This window comes from Gymnoscopelus microlampas, assembly GCF_963454915.1.
Source record: "Gymnoscopelus microlampas genome assembly, chromosome: 14".
Lineage (NCBI taxonomy): Eukaryota > Metazoa > Chordata > Actinopteri > Myctophiformes > Myctophidae > Gymnoscopelus > Gymnoscopelus microlampas.
Genome location: NC_139951.1, coordinates 40211347 through 40226035, shown reverse-complemented (window position 1 = coordinate 40226035; position 14689 = coordinate 40211347). Strand labels below are relative to the sequence as shown.

Here is a 14689-nt window from a genome sequence, read left to right as displayed (position 1 = left end):
AAGGTCCAGTTCAGCACCAGCAGCATTCTACACTTTAGCCAACAAGGACCATTACAAGGTCAACCAGAAGGCAAGAGCCAGAATCAGGACCCTACATGAGGACCTCAATCGAAAAGGTGAAGATCCTTATTGATTATGGGGGATGGCTGATTTAATTTGAATGCACTCATAGCTTGGTGAGACTGTCAGACACTAATACATTACTGATTATTTTTTCACAGGCATGACACCGCAAGGCAGAGACCGTAAGAAGAGAGTCTGTAAAAAGATGTGGCACGAGGAGACCACAACACTGCTTCAGCTCAGCCTTTACATGGGTGTACTGGCTCTCCTCAAGGAATACGTCATGGTTTTCCAGGTGGGTGTTAAACATTAATTCCAACTGTTGACTACACTTGTGTATCCAATGGTTGTTTTTCCATTTCATTACATTTTCCATTTTTGTTCTACATATGCAGGGTAACCAAAACCTTGGTTCACAAACTGCATGACAAACAGCTGGAGCTGTTCTTGGCTTTCCTAGCTTGCTTTGTTAAAGCTGAACACATCACCCAAGTGTCACCTAGGACTCTGGTGGAGCTGGTACTGGTGGATGACATGCTGCTGCCTGCCAGGGAGATGTATGTGGGGAAGGAAGCAGACACATTCAGGACCACCAAGCCCAATCATGCAGTAAGTAGCCTCTTCTATTCATTTACATTTGAGACTTGACATTTTCTTTTGCATTGTTTTGGAAAACCTGTATTAATGTCCAGTTTTGTTTAACTGCATTTCAGCTGCTGAAGCCATTCATGCAGAAGGTGAGAACAGCGTACATCACTACTGCTTGCTATATGCAGAAGAAGCTCCCCTTGACCAGCCAGACACTGAGGGCCCTGTCTGCTCTGGACCCACTAATGAGAGGCCATTCACAGGCAGCCATCCAGCTGAAGAAGTTAGGTGGAATGCTGGGCCACCTCTTACCAGCTGATGGAGACATAAAGAGCTCACACGGTACAACACAGATCTGAGCCTGTCCACATTCACATTGTTAAATATTAAAGTAATCATTGCTTGTTCAGTAACAGGGGGTCTCATACAGGATAAATAAGTGCAATTGGAAGTGATGACACAAAGAAGTGGGCATACAAAATTTGAAACTGAATTGTCATTGTGAATCTATTTATTTATTTATTTGTGATTATATTTATTTAATTTATTTCTACTGTAGTTTTACATCCAAATGTCCTCACTAAATTCTAAAATCAATTTATTGTGTTTTTATTTGTATTTATTTTTCTAAAAAGTTTCTAAAGATTTAAATCTAAATGTCTTAAGTTCATGTTTAATGTTCAAATATGGAGAGATGTGGGCTTATTTATTAATAAATTCAAATGATAAAATCTTGTGTCCATCTTTTCCAGTAAATCTAATATATTTGAATGTGTAATGAAACATTTATTATCCAAAGAACCTTTTTTTTCTGAAGAACCATTATAAAACGGTTCTTTATTGAACCAATTGGATCCTCAAAGAACCACTTTAGAAAAGGTTCTTCAGAGAACCTTTTTTTTACATGGTTCTTTGAGGAACCAGAAACGGTTCCTCAAAGAACCATTTTTTGATGGTTCTTTAATGCACCTTTAATGGTTCCTTATTGAACCATTCGAATAAATGGTTCTTTAAAGAACCTTAGTGTAAAAGGTTCTTTCTGGAACCAAAAATGGTTCTTCTATGGAATCACTCTGAAGAACCATTTTTGGTTCCAGATCGAACCGTTATTTTTCTGTGTGCAGAGAGAGAGAAAGAGAGAGAGAGAGAGAGAGAGAGAGAGAGAGCGAGAGAGAGAGAGAGAGCGAGAGAGAGAGAGCGAGAGAGAGAGAGAGAGAGAGAGAGAGAGAGAGAGAGAGAGAGAGAGACTCTGCTGACAGACGCACACAGATGCCTCCATTAATTTTCATACAGCATAAAGGATCAGACTATAGTGTTGAAAACGAGGGCTCTTCACAAAGCAAACTATAAACATGTGTAATTGAAACTGGAACTGGAGGAAGGAAATCTAAAATATGCGTTTGAAGTGAGGATGTGGTGTTTCAGTGAGAATGACTATAGAGGTGATCTATGACGCCCTTGTTGCTAACGCACGTGTGCACACGTGCACATGTATACAGGAAAAGCCATCTGCACGAGCACTTTTGTGACTGAAATAAGGTTCCCCCCGGTTCGATCCCCAGGACCGGGCAGGACAAATCCCTCATCCAACACCGCTGAAGTGCCCTTGAGCAAGGCACTGAACACCCCCCCCCCCCCAAAAAAAAACTGCTCCAGTGGATCTGCTCAGAGGCCAACAGTATACGACTGTGGTTGTACGTAACTGGGCAGGGCCCAGGTTTTAGTGTGTGTGTGTGGGTGTGTGTGCGCGTGCGTGCGTGTGAATGGGCGTTGGTGAGAAGACTAACCCTAACCCTAACCCTATATATATATATATATATATATATATATATATATATATATATATATATATATATATATATATATATATATATATATATATATATATATATATTTCAACGTCTTCCTGTACGCTGCCTCGGTCAAACCCAGTCCCTCCACGATATAAAAACTCACTAGAGCCCGACCTATATACAGTAACAGTTTGATAAATTGGCCATTGTTTGACTTTTTAGAGCAATTATGAAGCCGACGTGTCCCTATTTTCAACCACCTTTAAACACTTTCGACCAGGTGTCTCTATTTGATACTGTATACTGTATGCCTATTTTCAAAACGAGCAAGCTTTTAGATTGGCTATTTTCGTTTAAAAGAAAATGTATGTGGTTGAATAGAATAAAATTCAATTTATGTGTGTATTTTTTTTTGTTTAATTACAGTTTGAAGCTATTTTCATATATTGCAGTTTAATATGTACTGTATATTCTTCATTTTATAATGCTATCTATCAAAAAAGTTATCTGTGTTAAATTGTATTTATTTTGCTTATAAGCTAAATGTCATCAAATAGAAACCTTAATCAAACCTACGTTTTTCAAATTGATTTCAAGATTTTGCACTTTGTTTGTAAATATTATTATATTAAATATTGGTCAGAAATTTGTAATTACTGGGCTAGGACTCTCAAAAATTAGGATCGGACCCAGGATTTGGCCATTTCCCTTCCACACCTCCTGCATGGAGCGCGTGACCCGAGATGATGTTGGTCCGAATCCAGCACACAACACCATGGTTTTGATAATGTGGATTGTGGAAGTTAAATGGTGGATTTGTGGACAGGACTCTATATGAACAAACTTGGTACATCAACAAAACACATCGCATTCTGTATGTGTGACATGCAAAGGTTTTGCAAGTGAAACTTGCCAAAGTCACGGGCCGCCTACTGCAGTGATTCTCAAACATTTTCATGCCAAGGACCCCCAAAATCATATGTATTTGGCCGCGGACCCCCATCTAAAAATATGTTGTTCCAGGGACCCCCCAGAAGCAAAGATTTGAGTTACAAATGTTCGCTTTAAAAAATATATATTCAAAGATTTGCACACATTTTCAAGATTTTTCAAAAATAGCAGATCGGTGCCGCGCTATGAGCTTGTATATCTGCTATTTTTGAATAGCCAAAGTGTAAAGGGTCATAATTATTCTGATGCTATATTCAGACATTTTTCTGGGTACCCCCTGGAACTCCCTCAAGTACCCCTGGGGGTCCCCGTACCCCACTTTGAGAACCAATGGCCTACTGTACAAATATCTACTAAAACTCACATGGGAGGATGTTGGGGTATCGGTTCTTCTCTTTGTTCTCCTCCTTATTGGCCTCCTCACATGTTCCATGGGTGTAGCCCCCAGGCAAGGACTGCAATGGTAAAAGCACACAACAAACCCTGTTATTGACCATAACTACTATACCATGATGATGACATTGTTTTTCATACTGGTTTTACATAACACCTTGCAAAATAAAAAGCCATCAGGCTGATTCTCCTAGCGTTCAGCGCCACAGGGCATTGTGCCGTATATATAGGGCTTTTGTTCAGCTTCGGTGCATGCACTTCCTCTGCTACCTACAGTAAATACAGCTTCCATTAGAAGGCAGAGAACTTCAACTTCCTCTGTCTGCAGCGGGCGAGCGGGCTCTGAACCCTCTGAACGAGTTCACGCTGTTTATGACTTCTTGGATATCTGACTGAGTCATGAGCTTGAGGCTCCATTCCGATCACCTCAGATCCTGAATTATTATCAGAAATAGCCTAAAAGGGAATTTTTGTGCGCGTGTGTCATGGATTTTTGTGACAAAACGGGACTTCATCTTGAGGAAGTTTCCTCAAATACAAAAATATACACACGGGAGATCTCATGGTATAGGAATCTTCTGCTTTCTGTGGAGGAACATCCGGCAGGGCGGCAGCAGTATATCTTTCCATAATGCGACAGCTGTGCGGGGGGGTAAAATTTTATGTGTCACAAGTGTATGTCTAATCCGAATCGGAATTTTACAAATGGCGATGCTCGCCAAAGAACGGGACAATCAACCCATCAATCAATACTTTGAATATCACGTAATTCAACTCAACTTAAAGGGAGTTCAGTGACTCTCTCAAGTCACTGAACCCAGGCAGCTGGCAACCAGTTTTCCCCCCTTATTTTGCCCTGCAGTGATCTGATCTTATGTCGACTTAAATCATCACGAGAGTTCTCTACTTCAGGCTTTTCTCTCCTGATCAGCGCTGAGTACGGGGTATTCTCAGATCAACGGTGTCGCACACTGAAAATAGCCAATCTATAAGCTCACAACGCGTCGCCCGGGCCCTTTACGGCATCCGTTCCACCATTGCAAGTGATCAAAACTTAAATGCAAGTTGTAAAGCGTGCACCGTGCAGACATTGAAGACTGTACCATACACAGTACACACACATACAGACACACACATGTAACAGGGTATGTGTATAACAGCGGGTGGAACTCACGTTGTACTCCTCTCTGAAGAGCTTGCCGTCGTCAGCTGAGCGTAGCCGGTACTCCTCCTCCAGGTGGTCCACGGGGATGGGGACGTAGATCTTTGAGGCTGAGGGTGACCTGGGCAACAGGACCACCGTCTGTTGCTCTGTGGAGTCGAAGACGGAAGGAGGAACATTACATTATTCGTTTCCTTCCACTGAGGGAGATGCTTCAGAGTCTGTGCAAGCTGAACCACTTTAAACACTCGTTTGTACTCCTAGTACATCAAGGTAGACCCTCTTTTCACGGCATGAAATGAGGGTCTTCCTGTACATCATCAAAGCCCTAAATGACAAGCTAGCCAGTGCCAAACAACCCGTAATGCTGCTTGTATGATAATGTGTCATTGTATGTTTAACTGCAGATACTGTATGTTGTTTTTCATAACAAATTTCCTCTTGGGAGAATAAAGTCTATGCTTTGTGTCCTTGCCAGAAGCAATCGAGATCTAACTCATCTATCGATTTGTGGGGAAGAAAAATTGATTAGCATGACATTGAAGTGACACTTCATTGTCATCAATGATTCAACTTAAAACAATCAGTGTATCTTATACTGTAGTTGTTCAGTAAGTATGATTTTGGAGTTATTCTTTACGTAAATTGGTACATAGGAACATATACATGTACAGTACAAGATTGGGTTTGGTTTAGGGTAATCAGTTTGACCACTACTGTCCTTGGACCATCATTAACAGTTCATCTCAAAAACAGTGGTTATAACAGAAAGGCATGACTCTAATGTCACGAATACGTATCCCTCACCATGGGTTACACCTCAGTAATCACACACACACACACACACACACACACACACACACACACACACACACACACACACACACACACACACACACACACACACACACACACACACACACACACACACACACACACACACACACACACACACACACACACACAGTCCCCAAAGCCCTTGGGGACAGTCAGATTGGTCATCATTTAACGTCACCGGTTGTTAAGGATCCCATAACAACAAGAAAAGGCCACTTACAGCATGCTGCAAGTCTTTAATGGATACCTGGTAACCCATACAGCAAAAATATATCATTCATATATATATTTCAAATGTACAGAAACGGGCCAGAAGATTGTACTTTAGAATATACTTTTGGACACTAGAAATATATGTATTATACATTTATAATTAGTATGTATATGTATAGTTTTATTCTTTTTGACCATTATGGTAAAAAGAAAAGTATATATAATTATGTCTGACCATTTGTCTGTATAGGCTGAAGAAATATATACATTTTTGCTGTATTTGTAAGCACCCACTAGGCCATCGTGCGCCGTTTGAGCCCAGAATTCGATCACGGTTGTAAAGTGAGGGTCTTAAGACCGTGTTAGTAACATGAGGGACCCGATACCTCCACCATGTATACCTGAAACTGATGGTAAAGTGATGAACAGAGTCTCAGTGCTGTTTCCAACCTCTAAAACACAACACAGTACAACACAACTCAACAACACACCCATACACAGACAGGAGCACAGTACACAGCAAAGTCCCGAGTGTTAAATCGACGTTCTCGATTTTACTGTGTATTACACTATAGGATAATATGCCATTTGGTACATGGAATGACATACTCTTGTATGTCGTATGTTAAAGTTACATTCTTAACGGTTTCTGTCAATAGACGTCCTACAAGATAGCATTATAGTGTTATGCACACTCACACAACATTGAATTGGTTCAAAACCATACTCTGAAACAACAGTTCTGAAACCTAACGGTGGTAAAAAACTTTTCTGGTAATGAAAACCCCATTATCAGCCCACTTCCTCAACTGGTTGAATTCAAAGAAAATTTGAATCTAATCCCTTCCACAGAGTACTGCTGATGGCTGTCTGGTGGCTTTTATTTGCTCCCATTGCAAGAGAATAAAAGCAACTATGGAGTGTGTTCCGCGCCGTGCAACATTTTAAAGATCATATATATATTGAGGAAGACCTGCATATTTAACAGAAACTCAGAAACGTTCAGCCACTTGAAGTTGAACCACTTAAACTCTCTAACGTAGTAAACTGGACCTGGGTTGGCTCTGCATAAAATAGCCGATCTACAAGCTCCAACGTGTCCCAACATGACGCGCTGGGAGCGTTTTGTAGTTTGTTTTCTTCTACAGGTTTAAAACTACAGAATGGTAAAAAAAAAACATGGCATGCTGACTGTCCTTACACTGTCATAAACCGTGACGTAAGCACCATAGCTGCAGCTAAGAAAATAGATGGGTGTGTTAGATTTAGACGTGCCAATGTGCAAGTATTGACAATACTTTTTCTCCTGCTCAATACTTTGGCACTTTGGCACACCGACAGCTAACACACCCATTATCAGTGGTGGAAAGTAACACAGTACATGTACTCAAGTACTGTACTTAAGTAGAATTTTGAGATATTTGTACTTTACTTGAGTGTTTACAATTTCCAATACTTTTATTTCTACTTCACTACATCTCAGAGGCAAATATTGAACGTACATTTTTTTTAAAGTACAAAATGTGACGTAAAGCGTTGCTTTACGTCACAGTGTGATATAAGGTCAGCCTGCCATGTTTTTAACCTTTTTAACCTGTACAGGAAAACAAACTTACACAATTGGCCTAGGCTCTCATGTCTTCTTTTAAAAAAACAGGCAATAGAGGCTCAATCAGCAACTTGAAATCCGGTTAGCGGTGTTTGTTACGGCTAGTGAGTGGTGGGTGTGTTCTGCAGTTTCCCAAGTGAAGCCATATCCTACTGCAGATCCCAATCGGAGAAATGTTAAGAGAAAAAAAAAAGAAAAGAAAAAAGCAGTGGGAACTTTGCTCTCTACGTTCTCCATTGTTTTGGTAGATAAGACATGCGGTGCCACTTCCTTAAGGAACTCTCATAAGTCCTTCGAGAAGACGTTGCTTTCCTCCGAAAGACCAATAGCTGTCATCGTACGTCAAGTGAATTGGCTCTTGGAAGGTAAACTGTTTCACACAATGCATGTTGGGTTATGAAAGGACACTGACTCAATGTTTTTTTTAATTTCAAGGACCCCTTGTAACTCTGACGGTGTACAAATGGAACCAAATGAACCCGTAAGGGTCCATTTGGTTTCATTTGTACACCGTCAGAGTTACAGGCCAACGGCCTGGATCACTGGCATAACAGTCCAGGCACCTAGGCTCCAAAGTAGCCTGGTTCGAGTCCTGATCCCGACTGCATGTCACGCCCCATCTCTCTCCCAATTTTCTGTCAGACTGCTATCGTATCAATAAAGGCATAGAAAGCCACAAAAAAAAATCTTTAAATAAAAAAGAGTAACAGTCTGACTCTGTTACTCTAAGTCTATTTCAAAGAACATACTGTCGTATGTTCTTTGAAATAGAGAGTTAGCCTGTACCTCCAAAGTAAATTGGACGTGCATATGGTACCCACACTTGAACAACTGAAACAAAGCTATTATAGTTTTAAGTTTTCAGCCTAACTCTATAAAGCCCCCCAGGAAATCAATACCGCAAAAAAACACTGGTGGGAAATCCTGTTCAGAGCAAAAGTGAGTGACAATAAATACCACAGATACCACATAATATATATACTCTCTGTCTTCTATTCTCTTCTCTCCCCACCTGACTTGTTTGCACATCCGTTGGTTTCTGCATTACTTATCATAGCTGCTTGACAGCCTGTCTGTTTCTACATTCAGCTCTGTCTCTTTGCCTGTCTGTCTGTCTATCTGCCTGTCTGTCTGTCTATCTATCCAACTGTCAATCCATTTCATAGTGAAACTAACCACAAAACAAGTGTTACCTTGTTCTTCCAGGATGCCATTCGGTATCTTCTTGTCGACTGTTGTGACAACAGCTTTCCTCTGGTTTCTTAACCTGCCGGGGAGAGAAGAGATGATTTTGGAACACAGAGAGAACAAGTGATAACCTTTAAAAAAACAAAAAACAAAACAAACAAACAAACATTACATTACACTAAAACAAAAACAAAAACGTTCAGGGCTATTTCTAACAAAGATAAATCTCCCAGCCCAGACGTTTTCACCTCCAAACATGACGTTCTAGGCCAGTGGTTCTCAAACCTTTAAATGTCAAGGTCTCCCCTTAACTCTGACAGCATACAAATGGAACCAAATGGACCCGTTAGGGTCCATTTGGTTCCATTTGTATGCTGTCAAGAGTTACAGACTTGTAAGGGTACATTTAGACCCGCCAAAAGAAACCCTGAACGTCCCTGGAATCCACTTTGAGAAAGACTGTTCTAGGCTATTATTCCAATACTCCAAAGCAGTTAATCTCTCTCTTACCATCTGAAGCTTGAGAAGCTGCTCTTTCTCATTAGCTGAAGTAGTGGAACACGGCGCACCTACGCAAGTCCCAATTTGTTACAGAATTTGCCTCTCTGCTTGGCTGTGGGTGTGTGTGAGCGGGTGGGTGTGTGTGTGCTTGCCTGCCTCTGCCTTTCCTTGACTGCCTGCACTTTCAGTTAAGAGCTTGAAGCACGAGTTTGAGCGAGCAAGGCTTCCTGAACGGTCGCCGCCCTCGATGACTAAAGCAGGAAGTGTTGTCATGGGCCAGGCTCCGCCCCCGACCGCCACCCACCTGGCACTCTGCCAGTCAGCTAGGTGAGGTGGGGTGAGGCGGAGCGGGTGAGTGGCTTTATCTAAAGCCAGAGTTGAACTAGGGCTGTCACAAAATTACAAATTTGACTCAAATAATTGTGATTAACGATTTAATTATGTGTTTGGCATTGAACATTGGAACATGTGAATACAAAATACATTTCTGTTAGCCTTTTAGGCTTCATAATCGAAAATTGCACAGGCCAGATATGACAAATAACTTAAATATACAAAGAAATTATTGACATATTAAATCATTTTAATTATACATTTGAAATGAGCAGAAATAGCTGATCTACAGGCTTAGATCAGCCTGTAGTGATCACGAAGTGACGCGTTGTAAGCTTGTAGATCTGCTATTTCTGCTTTTTTTATATTTGAAAATGTGTGAAAAAATTTCAACATGGAAACGATTATGACGATTATGCAAAAATAATTGCGATTATCTCAAATAATTGCGATTAGACAATTATGCAATAATTGTGACATGCCTAAGTTGAACTTAGTTTCCGAAAATAGCCGATCTGCAAGCTCACAAGTCGTGCAATTACCCTGCCTGTTGTGAGCTTGTAGACCGGTTATTTTCGGCACGTGACAGCCGTTAAGGGCCGTTCGTTCACCCCCAAGCACTATAACTATTGGGGGGTTGGGTGGAGGTCTTACCTGAGGAAGTACCAGGCCAGCAGCACGATGAAGAGCAGCAGCAAGGAGAGCACCAGCACGGTGGGCAGGATGTGGGGGTTGGACGACCGGGTGTCTTCTGAGGAGGAAGGACGACAGGCACAAGGCGAGAGGGTCAGGGAGCAGCAAGCAGTCCAACAACCAGAGGGAACAGGAAAAGAGGCCGGCAGGCAAGGCCATGGGCGACCACAGGGCCAAGGCTGACTGTGAGATTATGTGTTTGTTTGTATGCCTGTATACCAGTGGTTTTCAACCCTTTTCATATCAAGGTCCATTATTTATTCGGTATTTAAGCCATGGAACCACCATTTGATGACATTTAGACTCTCAGACCGAAAGCTTAAGAATATTTTGTTATCATTGGATACAATTTTGTCCACAATTCCATGCTGTATTGATGTGGTTCCATAAGAGAGATGACAGGCAAACGTTGATCAAAATAACAATTCTTTAATTAAGTAATGCAGATGTTTAACGATAATGTAACTCGATAATGTAATAGTTAAAGACCTATAAGGGTCCATTTGGTTACCAACTCTCCATCATTTAGCTGGGGACCACCTGGAAACCCCCCCAAGGACCACTGGTGGTCCCTGGACCACTGGTTGAGAACCACAGCTGTATACCACGTGGTTCGCAAAATATATTTTTTTATTTCAAAACTATAATGTGTTGCCACTGACGATAACGAGCACTATAGCAGTCATCTTCTTTTCAAGAAAACAAGGGTCAAATCGTGTCTTTTAGAAAATGTTGCGGAATACCACGGCCACTTGTTTAACTTATTTCATTTATGCCGTGAACAGTTCTTCTGTTTTGTTTTATAGTTTTAATAGTGTTTTATTTATTGTTACGATGCCTGTTCTATGTTGTAATGTTTTGTTTTGTCTAAAACCAAGGACCAGCTTTTATTATGTTTTCTTTATCCTTGACATTCTGTGAGAAACATGTAACATGTGTTTTTATTTTAATAATAACATCTAATAAATCAAATCAACCCCCCCCCCATAACTCTGAGAGTGTACAAATGGAACCGGGTCAGTTTGGTTCCATTCGTACACTCTCAGAGCTATAGACCTATGAGGGTCCATTTAGACGCCTTTAAGGAACCCTGAGGGACTCCACTCTGAGAACCACTGCTGTATATGATTATCAAGCGTTGGATTGTGGGTCCCTGTGACATACAGTACTAGCATCATGTCCAGGGGGTGTGGGACAGTTGGTTCCCAAGGCTACTTACAGTATTACTTACTATAGCATTATCTAAACCAGTGGTCTTCAACAGGGGGTCCGGGACCCCTAGGGGGTCCTCAGAGTTACTACAGGGGGTCCTCCGAATCTTTGTGTGATAGCATTCTGAGGGGAGTGAGGGGAACATTAGCCAAAAGTAGCCGATCTACAGTTTAGTATTGAGGCTTTAAGTGGTTAAATGTCTGATAATTACACATTAACATGAATTCATAGAGAAGTTAACGTATAAAAACAAAAAAAAAACATGAATGTGTACAACATTGATGATAATAGTGCTGTCACACAAGTTTAGGAAGCTAACTATGAAATCTATGAAAAGGTTTAATCTGCAACACAGTTTTACAATATGTAGTGGGGGGTCCCTGCTTCATCTCTCTCTCAGCCATGGGGTCCTTGGCCTGAAAAACGTTGAAGACCCCTGATCTAAATGCTAACGTGTGGGTATGTGGTACACAGGTACACGGCAAAACCACAAGTGTTCATTAATCTCCGAAAGTGTAAAGAATTTACACCCGTAAGGGTAGATTTATTTGTGTATATGCTTGTGTTTACACACACACACACACACACACACACACACACACACACACATGCACTGTGTGTTAAGTCCAGCATGAACTATGACGTTGAATTATACGCCACCCACGGCTGGGTCACAGCAACACCAGGGTTCTCTGATTTAATAACGGTGCTCCTAGCAGTATTTTGTCTGCAGAGATAAGCATCAGGGGCCACGCTCTGTTTCAACCTGGCAATAAGTCTTAGGGAGAAAATGAGAGGGCTCCAGGCTAGGAGCCTCGTCCGCGAGGGCCTCTGGCAGCCAGCGGTTTAGCCTAGTGTTTATAAGCATGCAGTGGTGTAAAGTAACTAAGTACATTTACTCAAGTGCTGTACTTAATTTTTTTTACTTTACTGGAGTATTTCCAATTTTCTGCACTTTTACTTCTACTCCACTACATCTCAGAGGCAAATATTGTACTTTTACTCCACTACAATTATTTGAAAACTTTTAGTTACTTTGCAGATATAAATTATCATATTATAAAAAATGAATTAACCACTTTAGCCCCATGTGAACATAGCCGATCTACAAGCTCACAGCTTGTAAATCTGCTATTTTCAAACAATTTAGTACTTGTACTTTTGGTACTTTAAGTATATTTTGATGCCAATACTTTTGTACATTCTGAACACAGGCCTTTTACTTGTAACAGAGTATTTTTTATGTTGCGGTATCGCTACATTTACTTAAGTAAAATATCGGAGTACTTCTTCCACCACTGTTTATAAGCCACAATAAGCTGTAAATTACCGTCCAGGGTTTTGCAGAGGCTTCATCCTGATCCAGTAATAACAAGTCTGGAGGACGAGGCCATTATCAAGCACAAGCATGCAGCTGACAAACAATAATCATATCTTGGGGAGGCGGGGGAGACGGGGGGGACGGGGGGACTGTTGACAGCAGCGGAGTGCCAATTGGATTGTGCTGTTGTTTGCACGTTGAATGTTTGAATATTTCCAATTTTCAATACTTTTACTTCTACTCCACTATATCTCAGAGGCAAATATTGTACTTTTACTCTACTACAATTATTTGAAAACTTTAGTTAATAGTTACTTTGTAGATTTTTACTATTATTACAAAACATACATTACCTACTTCAGCCCTATATAGACTTCGGCCATTTGAAAATAGAAGATCTACAAGCTCACAACGCGTCGCGATGCGATGCGTTGTGAGCTTATAGATCTGCTATTTTCAAAAGATTTCATACATTTTGAAAACATGAAATGGAAGATTTCTGCATAATGACTACTTTCACTTTTGGTACATTTTGATGCCAATACCTTTGCACTTTTACTCAAGTAATTTCTGAAAACCGGACTTGTATTAGTAACAGAGTATTTGTTACTGAATTGCAGTAATGATACTTTTACTTCAGTAAAAAAATGTAGTACTTTTTCCACCCACTGACGTGCACTAGCATGTCTGACAGCTGACAAACAATAATCATATCTTGGGAAGGAGGGGGACTGCTGTTGACAGCAGCGGGTGCCAATTGGATTGTGCTGTTGTTTGCGTGTTGTTCAGTATGTTGTTGCTCGGCCTCACATGCTTTCAGCTGAATCACCACTAGTTTCTTACCTCTGGTGTGGTTTCCATTGGCGGAGGAATTCGGTGTTATCGTGGTTGCCACCAAAAACAAAACTGGGACCATTGTGACTGCAGGGGGAGAGAGAAACACACAACGAGAGAGGGATATTAGATTTACCACCCAGACGAACGCTTTTACAATGTGAACATTCAAGCGAAAAAAACATTGGAAATTGGATGATTAGCGTACTTGTTTTCAAGCCACACAAAAGGCTTACTGACGGGGATCTGAGGTCGTTGTTTCTTTATCCCATTAAGACCTGGAACGCATCTGTGTCATTTTTTAGCTCATTTGAGCTAAAAAAGCATTATTTTACACTCTGGCTATTCAAAAATAGTAGATCTACAAGCTCATAGCGCGGCACCCAGTGCCGCGCTATGAGCTTGTAGATCTGCTATTTTTGATAAATCGTGAAAATTTGTGCAAAACTTTGAATATATAAATATATTTTTAAAGCGAACATTTCGTAACTCTAATCTTTGCTTCTGGGGGGGGTCCCTGGAACAAAATAATTTGAGATGGGGGTCCGCGGCCAAATATATATAATTTCGGGGGTCCTTCACATGAAAAGGTTTGTGAACCACTGATATAGTGACATACGTTTTTAAAAAAAAACAGTTTTTAACAGGATTTAAAGACATTTTGTAGAATCGGCCTCAGGTCTTAACGGGTTATTTGCCCACGATCGTAGCCCCCGGGGAATGTGCTTGTCGCCGCAAATAAGAGTTAGTGGGGCTAGCGATCACATTTTTACCGCGTGTTGTGATGAGAACTATAGGGGAGATTTTGAACCTTCCGGGGCGGATGGGACGATGGAGGTGAGGATTGGCCTGGTCACCACACTGAGAAATCCACAGTGTTCATTTAACAACCCATTCAATCCGGGAACGCATCTGTGTCATTTTAAGATTTGAGCTTTAACCATTACTTTATACTTTGGCTATTCAAAAATAGCAGATCTACAAGCTCAGCTATGAGC

The 14689-nt window shown here is 40.9% G+C and overlaps 1 protein-coding gene across 6 annotated transcripts in view; it reads right to left on the bottom strand.

Annotated features, from left to right (window-relative positions):
* Positions 1-14689, bottom strand: part of ptprea (protein tyrosine phosphatase receptor type Ea) — a 130554-nt gene that overhangs the window by 20808 nt on the left and 95057 nt on the right. For 2 of the 6 annotated variants that reach the window (XM_084079259.1, XM_084079260.1), the window contains exons 4-9: positions 13701-13778; positions 10286-10382; positions 8803-8876; positions 6402-6452; positions 4963-5099; positions 3760-3850 (exon numbers count right to left, since the gene is read on the bottom strand). In XM_084079259.1, coding sequence (XP_083935385.1) covers positions 3760-3850; positions 4963-5099; positions 6402-6452; positions 8803-8876; positions 10286-10382; positions 13701-13773 — 523 coding nt within the window. In that variant the 5' untranslated portion in view covers positions 13774-13778. Of the gene's footprint in view, positions 1-3759; positions 3851-4962; positions 5100-6401; positions 6453-8802; positions 8877-9307; positions 9479-10285; positions 10383-13700; positions 13779-14689 lie in introns of those variants that run through there. The other 4 variants (XM_084079261.1, XM_084079262.1, XM_084079263.1 and 1 more) reach the window with 3 other exon arrangements.